A 17,191-nucleotide genomic window follows, 5' to 3' on the forward strand; every position below is an offset into this window, starting at 1 on the left:
AATACCTGTGATCACAGCATCAGATGACTCGGCCTTAGGCCTAGCTGGAAAAGCATAAAATCGGGGTTGGGCCCCACCACTCTGAACTGCGTCCCTAGGACAGCCTCTGACTGGCTGGCCTCCACATCTAACAGTCTGACCTCCACCTCTAATGGCCTGACCTCCACCTCTAGCTGCCTGACCCCTACCTCTAACTGGCTGAGCAGGCGGTGAAGAAATCGGTGCTGGTATGATGGCACGAGAATCTTACCGAGATCTGTTACTCGCCAATCTAGGGCAATACCTCCTGATGTGACCAATGTTCCCACACTCATAGCACCCATCCTGATGTCGTGGATGCTGAAGCTGACCCAAATGGGCCGGATAACCACTATAGTAACTCTGGAGGGGTGGTGCACTAATAGGAGCTGAATGTGCACTAAATACTGGCTGACCAGAGTAAGGCATAATAGGACTGTGACTCCCTGAAGAACCGGGAAGATGACCCCTCCCAAAATTACCCCTGCCTCCAGATGAGGCACCACTAAAATCGCCGAACTAACAAGGCCACTTATCGGACCTCTGCCCTCTCTCCTGTGCAAGAACCATCTCGATCCTCCTTGCGACATTAGCAGACGCCTGAAAAGAAATCTCACTTCCGGTCTCCTTGGCCATCTGAAGTCTGATAGGGTGAGTGAGTCCCTCAATAAACCTCCTCACTCTCTCTCCATCCGTAGGTAGTAAAAGGAGAGCATGACGGGCCAAATCCACAAAACGGGACTCATACTGAGTAACAGTCATACTGCCCTGCTGTAGACGCTCAAATTGCTTGCGAAATTCCTCCCTCAATGTGATAAGAAGGAATTTCTCTAGAAATAGTTGAGAGAACTGCTCCCAGGTAAGTGCAGGCGATCCAACTGGTCGGGTCAATGTATAATCTCTCCACCACCTCTTGGCGAAACCCGTCATCTGAAATACAGCAAAATCAACCTCATTGGTCTCAACTATATCCATGTTCCGCAGCACCTCATGGCAGCGTTCAAGATAATCTTGTGGGTCCTCAGAAGGTGTACCACTGAAGTGAATTGGAAAGAGCTTAGTAAACTTATCCAGTCTCAATAAGGCCTCAAAAGACATGGCGGGCCTATCACCGATCTGTGCCACAACAACTGGCTGAACTATCCCAACTGGCGGGGCTACTGGAGCCTGATTCTGGGGAGCCATCTGCTCTGGAGAGGGAGTAGTGGGAGTTTGTGCTCCTCCCCCAGCCTGTGAGACGGCTGGTGCCACTGGAAATATTCCATTTTGGGTCACGCCCTCCATAAGACTTACCAAACGGACTAGAGCGTCCTGAAGTACTAGAGTGGCTATGAATCCTTCTTGGACCTGAACTGGTCCAACTGGTACATTCTGAATTGGAACCTCCTCCTGAAGGTCCACCTGAGGTTCTACAACAGGTGCAGCTGCTCGAGCTCTGGACTGAGCTCTACCTCGGTCTCTGCCTCAGCCTCTAGCACGACCTTGGTCTCGACCTCGACCCCTGGCCATAGTTGTCACCGGGGGTTCTGTTCCTTGTCTATCGGTAGAGGTATTACGTGTTCTCACCATCTGCGAAAGAATAAGAGTAGAATGGTTCAATCATCGATGATAGAATAAAATCACACGACAGAATAAGAAAGAAGTGATATTGTTCCTAAACTTCATAGCCTCTGAGAGATAAGTACAGACGTCTCCGTACCGATCCTTCAGACTCTACTAAGCTTGCTCGTGACTCGTGAAACCTATGTAACCTAGTGCATTGATACCAACTGTCAGGACCCGATATTCCCACCTTCGGACCGTGATGGCGCCTAACATTTCACTTGCTAGGCAAGCCAACGTTAGAATAATATTAACCAATTTTTAAATAATTTTTTAAATTATTAATAATCAAAGAACAAATGCGGAAGCAAAGTTTGAAATATAATAAATAATCCATAAAAATAACTGTGTCTAAATACCATCCCATAATTAGTGTTACAAGTGCACGAGTTTCTAGAATAAATACAAATAAAGGCCTGAATAAAATAAAACTGTCTGGAAATAAACACATAGCTAAAGTAAAATAGACGGGGACTTCAGAACTGCGGACACCATGCAGTTATAACTTAAGTCTCCTCTTGTAGATGAAATCCGAGCAAGTCTATGGTACGCCGCTGGGACCAACTCCAAAATCTGCACAAGAAGTGCAAAGTATAGTATCAGTACAACCGACCCCATGTACTGGTAAGTGTTTAGCCTAACCTCGACGAAATAGTGACGAGGCTAAGGCGGGTCACTTACATTACTTGTACGCAATATTAGTAACAGCAACAATAATAGAAATAAATCAGGTAACTCATTTATAATAATTGAAGCCGACTCGGCAGTCATAACCAATTATCATTTTCATCAATTCTGTTGCAGTGTGCAACCCGCTCTCACAATATATTCACATTCAATTCTGTTGCAGCGTGCAACCCGCTCTCACAATATATTCACATTCGGTTCTGTTGCGGCGTGCAACCCGCTCCTCCATTATATTCATTTTTAATCAAGTCTGTCATGTATTTATTTCTATATATATATATATATATATATATATATATATATATATATATATATATATATATATATATATATATATATGTGTGTGTGTGTGTGTGTGTGTGTGACTTTTAATAAGTCTGTTGCGGCGTGCAATCCGATCCTCCAATATAGACTTTTAATAAGTTTGTTGCGGCGTGCAACCCGATCCTCTATTGTAGACTTTTATTAGGTTTGTTGCGGCGTGCAACCCGATCCTCTATTGTAGACTTTTATTAGGTTTGTTGCGGCGTGCAACCCAATCCTCCAATATGGACTTTTAATAAGTCTGTTGCGGCGTGCAACCCGATCCTCCAATATGGACTTTTAATAAGTCTGTTGCGGCATGCAACCCGATACTCCAATATAGACTTTTTAATAAGTCTATTACGGCGTGCAACCCGATCCTCCAATATAGACTTTTAATAAGTCTGTTGCGGCGTGCAATCCGATCCTCCAATGTATTCATTATAATCAATCATGTTGCGGCATGCAACCCGCTTCTCCAACATATTCATTTACCAATTCTTATAGATGAAATTTTTCCAATAAATATAACAATTAATATAAAATTATAAGACAACAAGCATACAATTATTATGATTTAATTATGAAACAAACAATGACAAATAGCAAATTATTATGACAATCAGGGAGAAAATAGGCAGTTTAATATTTAATATGTTAAATGTCAAATAATAATTAAGGCACATAATTCAAATAGCATGTAACAATTAATGCAGGAATTCAAGAATTAATATTTGACAAAGAATAGGAGGAAAATAATTATTATAATAATTAATTCATGATTTAAAATAATTTATGATTTTTCAAGTAAGCAGGAAAATAATTAATTTGATGGCGTATAGACACTCTGCAATTCACATAACAAATAATTTAAGGGTTTTATTCCCTCAAGTCAAGGTTAACCACGACACTTAACTTGCTTTGCAAATTTCAATCAATTACTCAACCACAGCTTTTTTTTTTAAATTTATCTCTGAAAGCTTCAAATCTATTCACAAGCAATTCAATATACTCAATACGAATCATAGGAATTAATTCCATATGAATTTACTAATTTTTCGGATAAAAGCTAAAATTCATTAAACTATTCGGTAGTAGGACCCACGTCTCAAATCTCGAAAAAACTTACGAAATCCGAGCACCCATTCAGAGACGAGTCCAACCATACAAAAATTATCCAATTCCGATATCAAATGGACCTTTAAATCTTAAATTTTCGTTTTTGGAAGATTTTAGAAAAAACTGATTTTTTCTTCCATAAATTTACGGATTCATGATACAAATGAGTATGAAATCATGAAATATAATCAATATAGGATAAGAAACACTTACCCCAATGCTTTTCCGTGAAAATCGCCCAAAATCGTCTCTTGAGGTTTTAGGTTTTGAAGATTTGGGAAATGAATCAAAAATCCCGTCCAAAAGTCATTTTGTTCAGCTGCAGGTGTCACAATTGCGACCTGAGCTTCGCAAATGCGAAGGAACACTCGCAATTGCGATGCCCTTCACAATCCCGTTGCCTTCGCAAATGTGAAGATTATGTCGCATTTGCGATAATTGGCCCTTCGCAATTGCGAAGATAAACTCGCAATTGCGTGAACTGCTGGCCTATGCTTTCTTCGCAATTGCGATAAAAACCTCGCAATTGCCATACCTGCTTGGTTCGCATTTGCGATGCCTGATCTCGAAATTGCGAGATCAGAGGCTTGCAACGGGTTCAGTTATACCAGCAAAATTTTCTAAGTTCAAAACATCACGTGGCCTATCTGAAACTCACCCGAGCCCTCGGGGCTCCAAACCATACATGCACGCAAGTCTAAAAACATCATACGAACTTACTCGTGCGATCAAATCACAAAACTAACACCTAAAACTATGGTTTTAGCACCAAAACTCATGAATTCCTTAAGAACATTTCAAAACTACTATCTTCTCAACCGGACGTCCGAATCACGTTAAATCAACTCCGATTTCTACCAAATTTCACAGACATGACTTATATATATTATATTAAACCTGTACCGGGCTCCGAAACCAAAATACGGGCCCGAGATCAATAAATCCAATATCAGTAATTTCTTAAAAATCATTAAGCTTTCAAGCTTTTAAACTTTCATCAAAATTCCATATCTCGGGCTAGGGACCTCGGAATTCGATTCCGGGCATACGCCCAAGTCCCAAATCATGATACGGACCTTCCGAAATTGTCAAAATACTGATCCGGGTATGTTTGCTCAAAATGTTGACCAAAGTCAACTCAGTTGAGTTTTAAAGCTCTATTTCATATTTTAATCCATTTTTCACATAAAATCTTCCCGAAAAATTGTACGGACTGAGCACGCAAGTCGAGAAATGATAAGTGGTGCTTTTCGAGGTCTTAGAATACATAATTATTTATTAAATTTAAAAATAATATTTTGGGTCATCACAATAAGCAACAGAATATATTTTTTCTACAATTATACTACAACTTTACTACAATTTCGTAAGTATAATGTATGTCATGTTTTCTTCTTCTTCTTCTTTTTCTTCTTCTTCTTCGAGTTTCAATCTGAAATTCTGCCAAAATCAAGTCTAATCTTCACAAAAACACCCTCAAAATTGAGATATAAACTCCAAACAATATTTTCCATTTGTTTGCAACAATATCCAATCCAAACAAATAACGGTTTCTGAAAACCCAAATTCAAATTCAAAGTTTCAAAACTTTTTAATGGTTGTCAATTGTGGAGAGTCAAACACCTTCAAAATTTATTGATTGACAATTTCAATTTGAACACCAATTGTGCAACATTACTGGAATTTGAACACCAATTGTACAACACCTTTAGCTCTACGTTACTGAAATTTCAATAAGCATAGAATTGCTGCTCTCTTTCCCTTTACTCTACATTACTGGAATTAGGGATTGAGAGATAGAGAGAGACGTAGAGAGAGAGAGAGAGAAAGCGCAGGAGAGAGAGACGGAGAGAGAGAGAGAGCGATGGAGAGAAAATAAGGATGTGAAATAATTGATTCGTAATATAAATGGATACTCATTTAATTTCTAAAATGTATATAATTGGTAAATTTGTATATAATATGTAATTAAATTGAGACTTGAGTATGAAGGATAATAAAGTTTCAAATAGTATATAAGAATATAAAAATTTCTTTTTTATTCAAAAAATAATTTTCACACACAGACAGTAAAAAATATTTACGAAACGGGACCACTTGAAGTCTTGAACCACCAATGTGGGCCCGCCCCCGGTTAAAACCACGAGTCTCATTCATTCTTTTTCTTTTTGGCCAGATCAAAATCATTTTCCAACCATCTTACTCCTGTTCCAGATTCAAACCATTCTATTTCTTCTTAAATCCATATTTTTCTTTCTTTTTCTTCTCGATTCAAGATCCATTTTACTCCTCCATTCAAACCCATTTATTCAGCATAAAGCAGGGACTAGGTTAAGAGGCAAAGTCAAATACCTTGAAGTAGTGGATTCAATTTTGACGGAAGCACAGGTTGCAACTGCAACCGTGAAATAGCTGGATTGTCGGAATCCGAGGGAAGACAGTGGCAGGGAAAAATTACCGGCAGCGGCAGAGTTTGAAGAACCGAACGGGTGGAAGTGGAAACCACGGGTGTGATTTTTGTGCAAGTGTAATGAGTCGGAGCAGAGGGGGCATAAAGTGGTTATATAGAAGAATGGGATGAACTTTTAACCGTGGTCTAAAAAAGAGCTAAACATGAGATGACTAAAACTGAAGCAAAAACAATGTGGGAATTAGGGGCGTTCGTTGGTCGTAACGGTACGGTATTTAGATGTTTCGATTCGGTATTTTTAGTATTTGGTATCCTAAAATGCTATACCAATATCGTACCTAATGAAATTCGGTATGGTTCGACTTTTTGCCTTTCAGTTTCGGTTTATTCGGTACGGTAACTTCGGTTTATTCGGTTCTAAGACAGCTTCTGAATGTTATATTTAGGGGAGAATAACACCTTAACTAGCAGCAAAATTAAAATTATAACTAGCCAACAAAATTAATCTTATGAATGCAATAACACTACACATCATATATGGGACTTCTATAAACAAGAGCATAAGATTAGAATAATGTTTACAAACTTCATCAACATGTAAGCATGTCTGGTTTAAAGTTGTAACTTGCATCTCCAGACACCAATAAGCTTCTCAAATGTGACCAATATAAGTTTTTCACAAGTGTTGTTTACATAAATCATTTGGGTAACATCTATTAACCATATAGACAAAAATATGTGGTGCACAGGCTTTAACTAAAGAACATGGAACTAGAAACATTCTCCTTAAGCTCTCTGGTAACTGCGGGCTGCAAGGATGGCAGGATATTTAAAATTAATCCAATATATATTTCGATATGGTATCGGTATTTCGATATTTTTTAAAAAAATACCAAATATCATACCTAATACAAATTTTTTTTTAAATATAAACCAAATACCATACCAAATACCAAAAAATTCGATTTCGGTATGGTAATTCGGTATTTACCAAATTATGCACAGCCCTAGTAGAAATCCTCACTGAATTTCAGACATAATTTATTCAAGAAAGAGCAGTTGTTACAGATTTGGAGAAGAAGAAGATTCGAAAAACCTAGGGTCGGATCATTAAGTGGGTCGAAATAAGATCCATTTTTGTTTCAGCCCGAGATTGCCACGTGGCCCAAGAAAAAATTGCCATGTTATTAAATTGAAGGCCTACGGGTTTATTAATTGCCACGGGTTCAGCCGTTAGACGTGGGGGCGGTTTTGTTAATATAATTAACGTCGTGTGTATTTTTTAACGGATAAATAGACCGAGGATATTTATAAATTATTTACCAAATAATAGAGATAGTTTAGGCCCATTTCTCTTCTTAAAATACAGAAAGTATTATTTAAGGAATATTTAAGTTAAACAAAAGTTTTCGCTGACAAATTTCAACTTTTTTCTAAATGAAGTATATATGTCTAAACTTAACTTTTAACTTTCAATACTATTTTTCAATTTCATTTTTATTTCAACCTTAACCAAATATTGTCCACACTTCTATCATAAAAAGACAATTACATAAAAAGGTAAAATACGAGAGAGCTTTGTAATATTCGAAATGAGTACGAAAAGCAAACTTAAAAGGTGTTTCATGTGATTCAATGTTATTGGCAAACAAGGGCGTACATTTGGTTTAGAAAAATAGTCAAAATACTAGTGCAAAATTTGAGCCATATGTTAGAGAAAATTAAATTATGGTAAAAAAAAAAAAAAGAAATATTCGTATCCGATTATCTCTAAGCTGTCAAAGTTATCCGACACTATCATTCCCCTTGTTTGTTAAACGTGTTCTATTGGTCGTTGTCACTAGCAAAGACTAGAAACTTAAAACTCCTATTGTTTGTTTCGACTGTAAGAATCTGGAGGCTTACAAAAGAGAAACTTGGAGCCATTCTGTACCAATAGAAAAAAACCATGTTTCTCTTAATCTTTGGTTACTAGCTCCGATATTTATTCTTAACTGCAAAAATCAACCAACCCCCTTTACATTTTTCTCCCACCTCTCCAATTTCTAAGGCACCCTTTAACTAACATGAGTTGGTTATGTCCATCTTTGGTTCTTGTACTTCTAATTTTTCAAGGACCAATTTGCACTTGTTCATCAATTTCTGATCTTTTTGAAAGTTGGTGTCAGCAAAATGGAAAGACATATTCTTCTGAACAAGAAAGGGTGTACAGACTCGAGGTGTTTGAAGAAAATTATGCTTATATTATAGAGCATAATAGTAAGGGGAATTCCACTTATACCCTTAATCTCAATGCCTTTTCTGATCTCACTCACCATGAATTCAAGAACTCTTTTTTGGGTTTGTCCTCTTCTGCTAATGATTTTATTAGATTGAAAACTGGGTCGTCTTCTGCTGGAGTTTTTAATGATGTTGGTGTTGTTGATATTCCTTCTTCTTTGGATTGGAGAGAGAAAGGAGCTGTTACTAAAGTCAAGAATCAAGGCAGTTGTGGTATGCTCAGTTTATTGCGTTATCTTTTAGTTGTATCTTTATAGTGATTTCATTTATGTGGAGGATATATAACTTGTGCATAGTAGAGCCAACATTAGAAATTTTTACAAAGTTTGGATTTTGATGATTTTTTTCTCAAATGACAATGGAAACTTGTGATGTTAGTTTTGCCTTTTTCTCTTGTCTGGGAGCTACCCTTTTTTGCTTTTCCTTGTATTATTTGACAGGTTGAAGTTCAGGACTAATTTACTTCATTGAAACCTAGCCTCAGCACTTACTTTAGTTCATCAGTATTAGACAGGAGCACTTTCAGTTTGGTTAGGATTTGAATGTTTGTATAAGGAGAAGTGTGAGATTTAGAGAATTCTTAGCTTTAGGAACCCTTGAGTTGCCCCAAAAGACAAATTATTAGGTATTGGAATCAAGATGAAGTGGAATAAACAATCATATGGTTGTTGTTGTTGAAACTTAGTCTCATGAGCTCGTCCTTTCATGAGTTGATTAGGAATGAATATACTGTTTGTTTCTTACTTTCAATTTTCTCACTGTTCTTGAGCCGAGGGTCTATCAGAAACAACCTCTAAGGTCTGCGTACACATTATACTCCCGGACCCCACTTATGTGATTCCACTGGTTTGTTGTTGTTGTTTCTTACTTTCAATTTTTGTCTCTATGTATGTGAAAATCATTTCTTCAGAGTGACTGGAAGACAACAATAATAGGACATACTGATACAGTATCTCATTCTTTATTGATTAGCGGATTAGCGAGAAATATTAAAAAGATCATGAACGGAGCACATCGGAGGAGTAAAATATGGTTGAGTTGTCATTCTTTTTAACCACTGGACCATAAACTTCACCAGACTGCTCGGAGATCCGCCATTTCATTGTTTGTTTCTTTCCAATGAACTTTGTTGAATAGATTAGGGGAGATCTACTCACTATCTTGGTCTGAGCAACTGAGGTGGTTAGTGGTCTTCTGTCTTCCAGAGAATATTACTTTCCACATCCATTCATGTGCATCACAATCAAAACTGGATTACCAGCTTCAGTCTTCACATCATGCCCTTTAAGTTTTAAAAATAGAAATAAATATAAATATCCACTGATCCATTTCTTGGTCCTGTTTTCGACCATTGAATCATTGACTCACAATTCATTGTTTTAGCTCTTCTTTCTTGTTTTTGGAACTGTGTACACAATTGTACCCTATGATTCTCTACTTGCTTGTGCAATCGAAGGAACATGTTTTATAATTTTACTGTCAATATTGAGTCACATACTAGTGTGATGTTTTATAGCAACTAATTTGGCTGTCATATACGCGGAAATATACTTTCCTCCCAATGCAGAATTTGCTTCAGGGACTTAGACTTGTTACTTTTATGACTGCACACAATTCTCACTAAGTATAGTTTATTCTTAAAATTTATCACTGCCTTTATGTTTCTCAAGTAATTATTTTCTGTAGATATGTCTGGTAATGTCAGCCTGAATATAGGACGGAAGTGAAGATCTAGCCTTTTTGTGAATTTGTTCTGAGATAATATGAATCAAATTTGCCCTTGTCCACAACACTGTCATTCTATTGTCATTCCATATACTTAATCTCAGCAACTAGCTTCTGTAACTAAAACCAGTTACTTCTGTTTCATTTTCCCAGGTGCTTGCTGGTCATTCTCAGCCACTGGAGCAATCGAAGGTATCAATAAGATTGTCACTGGATCTCTTGTAAGTCTCTCTGAGCAGGAGTTAATTGATTGCGACAAAAGTTACAATGACGGCTGTGGAGGTGGATTGATGGACTATGCTTTTGAATTTGTCAAAAAGAATGGTGGTATTGACACTGAAGAGGATTACCCCTTTAATGAAAGAGAAGGAACATGCAACAAAAACAAGGTACATAATTGTTCTCTCATCTTCTTGCTCCTATTCTTGTACTAAATCTTTTTTTGTCCTATATATGCCCTCCTGCTTCTGGATTTCATAATTAATATAGAGAACCTAGGACAAGTTTATTCCAGATAAAACATAATGAACAACGTTAACATATGATTGCTTGGCTTAACTTGTCGACTTTGCAGCTACAAAGACGTGTTGTAACCATTGATGGATATACTGATGTTCCCCAATATGATGAGGACAAGCTTCTAAAGGCGGTGGCAAATCAACCCGTGAGTGTTGGGATATGCGGCAGTGAGAGAGCATTTCAATCATATTCAAAGGTATCTTCCATCTCCAAATTACCAATCTCCTAATCAGTTAAATTGTTTGTCGGAGAGAAATATAAAGGTGCTATCTTTGTGTTGCAGGGGATATTCACTGGACCGTGTTCTACAGTACTTGATCATGCGGTACTGATTGTGGGCTATGGTTCTGAAAATGGAGTTGATTACTGGATTATAAAAAATTCATGGGGAACAAGCTGGGGAATAAATGGTTATATGCACATGCAGCGTAATAGTGGGAATCAAGAAGGGATATGTGGGATCAATAAGCTAGCTTCATATCCAACTAAGAGTAGCCCAAATCCACCATCTCCTCCATCTCCTGGTCCAAGCAAATGCAGTATGTTTACCTCATGTGGTCAAGGTGAAACCTGCTGCTGTGGGTGGAGGCTTCTTGGAGTTTGCGTTTCTTGGAAATGTTGTGGGTTGGATTCTGCAGTGTGTTGCAAAGATGGACGCCACTGTTGCCCACATGATTATCCTATTTGTGACACAAGTCGGAACCTCTGCCTCAAGGTATATCTCCACTTCTGCCATTCCTTTCTGTATTTGATGCATTTCTCATCCTATTAGGATCCATACAACATGAAATATCAATTTAGAGATTAGAGGAGACATCTCTTGTTATCTGTCTCTCATTAATGAGATAAGCCAACTTATTCTGAAAAGGTTCACTCATTGCCATTTCATTGTTGACAGAGATGAAATAACCGTTAAAGCAAAGCCAATTTCTCTTGACGTGCTATTCATGTTCGTTTTCTTTAACCTTTTGCTACTGTAGTTTTCACAGTTAATTTGTTTTAAATGCAGCGAATGAGCAATGCAACTATAGTGCAACAGCCTCAGAAGGAAGCATTTTCTGGGAAGTTCGGAGGTCTCATTTACCCTTTCTAGGTGTAGGAGCTTGCCACAGCATCATTATCTTTTAGCCATATTCATGATGTTGTGAGTTTAGAGCACGGAAATGTTTAGCTCGGTAATTACACTATGTGGGGTATACTATGTGGCCCCTTATTAATTTACATATATTGTTGTTGCTAGATATTATGTTGTCTGTGTAAAAGCTTATATTGTCGCTGGTGATCAGACGATAATTCCTACTGTAACTCTTGTATCACATTATCAGCTTGCATTTTAGTAGTATTTCAGACATTTCAGTTTTCAGATGACGACCTTGTTATCACCATGTTACTATAGTATTCTGTTAGTAAATTAGTAGTCTACCTAAAGTTGGGAAATTGCAGAGAGTTCATCTGCTATTGTAGTAGTAGTAGTAGTCTTGAAACTATATATTATATATTACTAATAAGTGTTCGGTTGGGTGAAATATGTTTTGGAAAGCAATCTATCATTTCCATTGAGCTTGCATGTTGAAGGTGGGTATTCATCTTGTTTTCTGGAAGTCCTTTGTCCCCATCAATTCCAATAATATCATGAGTGCAAATTATACCATCTTTTACCTCAGCTTATACAGGGGCAAGCTGTTGCCTCATATACAAAACCTTCAATGAATCTAATTGGAGGCGCATGCAATGGTGGATTCTGCAAATAGACTGCTGAGAGCATAGGAAAATACTCATAAACATTGCTATTCGTTAATCTCTTTGAGGAAGAGAGAGCATGACTTAAGATCGCAGCATTTGTTTGTTTATAGTTACATATAAGCAAACAGAGAAACTGTTGATGCATTATTTAACATTAAGTTCTAAGATATTTATACAATCAAAGTAAATCTCTGTAATGAACATTAATAGGTGTTCTAGCAAATATGATAACTGACCTGCTATTCTTAATCAGCTAAGATTTCCCCGTTTGAGAATGACTGTCGCGCCTTGTTGGTGAGGGGGGAAGTTTGAGTTCTCTGAGCATCCTAATGATTTTTCATTGAAAATTTTCAAAAAATTATGAATGGTTTGCATCTCACCCTTCAGGTAGACTAACCTCTTCTTAGCGCTATAAATTTGTTTTCGGTTTTGAGGAAAATGACAATAGAAAGGAAATGGCTACTTCATCAGATGAGGGACAAAACATCAGCTGCCACAAGGTCGAGAGCTGGAGCCTTGAAGGAACATTTTTAGGTTTATTCCACTATTTTACTCTTTTCAGAATGGTAATTTTGCAGGGGTTTTAATTACTTCATCCTGCTCCAACAGTCCCCCAGCTTCAAATACAGAACTGTCCTTTAAAGCAGATACATCTTCACATTAAGTCCCCAAGAGTGCAGCTGGGAGCTAGTTGGTAACATTTGCAACTTCTAGTCTCAACATTAGCAAGAAAAGATGTTTTCATCAGTAAGCTGAAATTTGAAGATCACTGTAAAGAAAAACAGTCGTGATGCAATGTCTCTCTGGCTTATGAGAATGCATAGTGTGGGTTCAGGGTTGGCCATCTGTTATTGAGATCCAAAATTTTCAGCAAAACGGTACAACTTAAACAGTTAAACCTTACATACCTTTGCAGTACTAAAGACAGCAAGAATACTGATGGACCAAGGACTAAGAAGGCAATCAAAGTGCATGTTACTAAATATTACTCTTGCAGCATAGTTGCTGTCATAGTTAGACGAAATGCTTCACAGTTCTTTCCACTTGGTGGACGTTGTAATTAGACTGCTGTGAGATAGTAAAATACTCCTGAACATTTTTAATCATAACTCTTTGAAGAAGAAGAGAGCATGATACAAGATTGCAGCATCCAGTTGTGTGTAATAACACAGTAACTAGCAAGAGAAGATGTTAAAGCCCCCATCTGCAAAAGACTACTCTTTCTTTGCTGGTTTAGCTAGCATCTGCAGATGCTGAATGCGAGATCACATTAACTGCTCGAAATCAAAGATGGTATACACATACTCACAAGCCTAAAAAGATAATTCCTTTTTGATCAATTCATATTCAAACTAAGGCAATCTCCCTAATCCCTACTGCCGAAGATGCTGGATGCAAGATCACATTAACTGCTTGAAATCAAAGATCGTATACAACTACTCACAAGCCTAAAAAGATCATTGCTTATTGATCAATTCATATTCAAACTAAGGAGGTAGATCAACGTACCTATAACTAAAAAACTACTCTTGCAGCATAGTTGCTGTCATAGATTGACAGCAACACTACGCAGTGATGGACATCGTAATTAGACTGTTGCAAGCATAGTAAAATACTCCTGAAGAGAGAACATGATGCAAGACTGCAGCATATATTTGTGTATATAAACAGAGTAACTAGCAAGAGAAGATGTTAAACTCCCGTGTGTAAGAGAGTGTTCTTCCCTTGCTGGTTTAGCTTACATTCTCAATATTGCTAAAGACATGAATGTAGATCATTGCTTTGGGCTTTGGATAATATAATAAGCTAACATTAACTGCTTGAAATCAAAGATGGATCATAAAATCTATCTCACTTACAAGCCTAAAAAGATCATTGCTTTTCGATCAATTCATATTCAAACTAATTCGAGTTGCACGGAAAACACACAATTTCAGCAGAAGTTAATCCATCCAAACAACTGCAGCAAAACATAAACCAAGACCAACACTATAAAACCTTTGGAAACTAGTATTAGGCATCAAAATTTACAAATTCATAACACAATTCATCATCACCGTGTATATAAATTACAGAAACCGCGATTTCCATTAATAATAAGTAAACCAACCTAACAAGTCATTTTTCATCACGAAGATGGGAAGACATCCTTAACAGCAGAAGCAGCAGTTAAATAATTCAAAGTATTCCTCAAAGTCTCCTTTTCCCTTTTCAATCTTACAGTTGTATCTTCTAACTCAAGCAACGCTTGTTGTTCCCGTGGGGCTCCTTCAAACGTACTCCCAACGAAAAACGAAAACGGCGTCGGAAATAAATTCCGTCGTAAATCTGTTTCCTCCTTTTCAGCTTTCCCGTTCAATCTGTTAGACAAACGGATCACGTCTTTCATGTAATTTTCCACTTCGTTAGCTAAACCTTCCACGTCATCTTCTCCGTTAGCTGACGGACGGTCTTCCAGCCACGTCACCTCAGCAACTAAATACGGTTTGGACCGGACGAGTTTACTGACCCGGAACCGCTCTTGACCTTTACAGATTAGAAAAAACCGGTCGTCGACGAGGCGTTCGTGTTTAACGACTTCGCCGACGCAGCCGACGTCGGCGGTGCCGGTAGCGCTATCGGAGTAAATAACGCCGAAACGTAGGTCGGTTTGGAGGAGTGTATGCATCATTATACGGTAACGGAACTCGAAGATTTGGAGAGGGAGGATTGCGCCGGGGAAGAGGACGAGAGGGAGAGGGAAAAGTGGGAGCTCAACGACGTCGTCGGAGTTGGGTGAGCTGCCGGTGTGGTGTTTCTCAGGGAATGATGAAGCGGAGCAACGGAGAGTGTAGTTATTACGGCGGCGGCGGCGGTGGAGGAGTGATTGAGGGGTAAAGTGACATTGGGGATTAGATTGAGGGGTTAAAAAGAAATTATTACTAGGGTTTATTAAGTGGGGTTTGTGAGTGAAAGAAGAAGAAGAAGGTAAGATTTGAGGCAAAGCCATGGGAATAAAAATGGGTTCTTGGAAATCAGATAGTAGACATTGATGAAGAAAACAGAGGAAAATAAAAATAAAAAAAAATCTGAGATTGGTTTTGAATTAGCGCAAAAGTAGTAAGTGTAGAAGCATAAATTTCTATCTATCCAAATCCACAAGTTTGTAAACCTAAATATCTATAGGGGATGAGTATTTGAGTGTGGTGCGGAGATTTACACGTGGAAATATGTTATCTTAAGCTTATGTGGCAAGTGTGTTACTTACTAGTCGACGAGTCTTATGGTGAATGGTTCCTACCATCTGCAACATCAATTTTTGGATTTTTATTTCCTCATCCTTAAAACAAATAATAGAGAAATTGATCATCTCTAAAAAGGAGATCCATCTTAGTAATAAAATCATCAAAAGTAAGTAGCGAGACAGTAGGTATTACCCGTTCAAATTGTCAAAAGTCCCACGTCGCTGGATTGACAATTTTGAATGGAAATTTCACCATATAAAAGGAGGCCTAATATTTAGGATTTAAGTACACCTCTCATTTGCCTTTTTATCTTCTTAAGGTATTTGTATCTTCTCTCTTTAGTATTATTTCACTTGTAATTTTGGAGTAGAATAAAATATTGATTGTGTCCGAGAAAGTAGGCAAAATTGGTCGAACCTCGTAAATTCTGGTATTCTTTTATTTTTGTCTTATTGTCTTGTTTATTATTTAGTGGTTGTCATAATTTTTGGTATAGTAATTGTGACTCATTCACACTATATACATTTGACTTCCGCAACAATTGGTAGGTGTTCTTTTGTTGTTGTCTTATTGTCTTGTTTATTATTTAGTGATTGTCATAATTTTTGGTATAGTAGTTGTGACTCATTCACACTATATACATTTGACTTCCACAACAATTGGTATCAGAGCCAAGGTACTGTCTAAGTATGCTCTGTGGTTGCAGCATAGTCTGATCTTCCACATCAGAAAAGATCTATCTTGGTAACTGAGTCAAGGTTCTGTCTGAGTATGCTCTGTGGTTGCAGCTTAGTCTGATCTTCCACACCAGAAAGGAAATAATCTTGATTTGTGTCGTCAGCTACTAAATAATATTTGTGTCAAAATGGGAGACAATAAACAAGAAGAATCTACATCAAGTGTCAATAATACGTCATCGTTGGCATCTTCGCTTATGACAAGAATTGTGTCAAATACAAAATTTGCGGTAGAAATTTTTGACGGGTCAGGACATTTTGGGATGTGGCAAGGCGAGGTTCTAGATGTTCTTTTTCAACAAGGGCTAGATCTTGCCATTGAAGAAAAGAAGCCAGATGTTATTGGAGAAGAAGATTGGAAAATTATCAATCGTGTTGCTTGCGGTACCATTCGATCCTACCTTGCTAGAGAGCAGAAATATCCATACACAAAGAAAACTTCTGCAAGTAAATTATGGAAAGCACTGGAGGATAAATTTTTGAAGAAAAACAGTCAAAATAAATTGTACATGAAGAAGAGACTGTTTCGCTTCACCTATGTTCCTGGTACCACAATGAATGAACATATCACCAGTTTCAATAAGTTGGTCGCAGATTTGCAAAATATGGATGCAACTTTTGATGATGGTGGCTTGGCCTTGATGTTGTTGGGGTCACTTCCTAATGAGTACGAGCACCTTGAAACTACTCTACTCCATGAAAATGACGAAATTTCTCTCAGAGAAGTTTGTTCGGTTTTGTACAGCTATGAACAAAGAAAGGGAGAAAAACAGATGGGCGGAGAAGGAGAAGCACTAATTGTGAGGGGTCGTCCTCAAAATCAA

General features: G+C 37.7%; 2 protein-coding genes across 2 annotated transcripts; one reads left to right on the top strand and one right to left on the bottom strand.

Moving 5' to 3' along the window:
• The first annotated feature begins 7,972 nt into the window (after nucleotides 1-7,972).
• Nucleotides 7,973-12,026, top strand: LOC107810159 (cysteine proteinase COT44). Its single transcript, XM_016634899.2, has 5 exons — nucleotides 7,973-8,632; nucleotides 10,298-10,533; nucleotides 10,719-10,859; nucleotides 10,947-11,378; nucleotides 11,673-12,026. Exons 1-5 carry the CDS (start codon nucleotides 8,206-8,208, stop codon nucleotides 11,754-11,756), a joined length of 1,320 nt encoding a protein of 439 aa, XP_016490385.1. The 5' UTR covers nucleotides 7,973-8,205; the 3' UTR covers nucleotides 11,757-12,026.
• A 2,370-nt stretch (nucleotides 12,027-14,396) lies between these two features.
• Nucleotides 14,397-15,535, bottom strand: LOC107810160 (uncharacterized). Its single transcript, XM_016634900.2, has one exon. The coding sequence runs from the start codon at nucleotides 15,393-15,395 to the stop codon at nucleotides 14,535-14,537; it is 861 nt and encodes a 286-aa protein (XP_016490386.2). The 5' UTR covers nucleotides 15,396-15,535; the 3' UTR covers nucleotides 14,397-14,534.
• Nucleotides 15,536-17,191: the final 1,656 nt, after the last annotated feature.

Source organism: Nicotiana tabacum, chromosome 12 (assembly GCF_000715075.1).
Source record: "Nicotiana tabacum cultivar K326 chromosome 12, ASM71507v2, whole genome shotgun sequence".
NCBI classification, from domain to species: Eukaryota; Viridiplantae; Streptophyta; class Magnoliopsida; order Solanales; family Solanaceae; genus Nicotiana; species Nicotiana tabacum.

Bases quoted from the DNA above. Each gene is read 5' to 3' on its own strand.
- LOC107810159 (XM_016634899.2), top strand. From the start codon at position 8,206: ATGAGTTGGTTATGTCCATCTTTGGTTCTTGTACTTCTAATTTTTCAA. The intron at 10,860-10,946 runs GTATCTTCCATC...TTTGTGTTGCAG, and splicing joins CATTTCAATCATATTCAAAG to GGGATATTCACTGGACCGTG. The intron at 11,379-11,672 runs GTATATCTCCAC...TTTTAAATGCAG, and splicing joins GTCGGAACCTCTGCCTCAAG to CGAATGAGCAATGCAACTAT.
- LOC107810160 (XM_016634900.2), bottom strand. From the start codon at position 15,395: ATGGCTTTGCCTCAAATCTTACCTTCTTCTTCTTCTTTCACTCACAAA.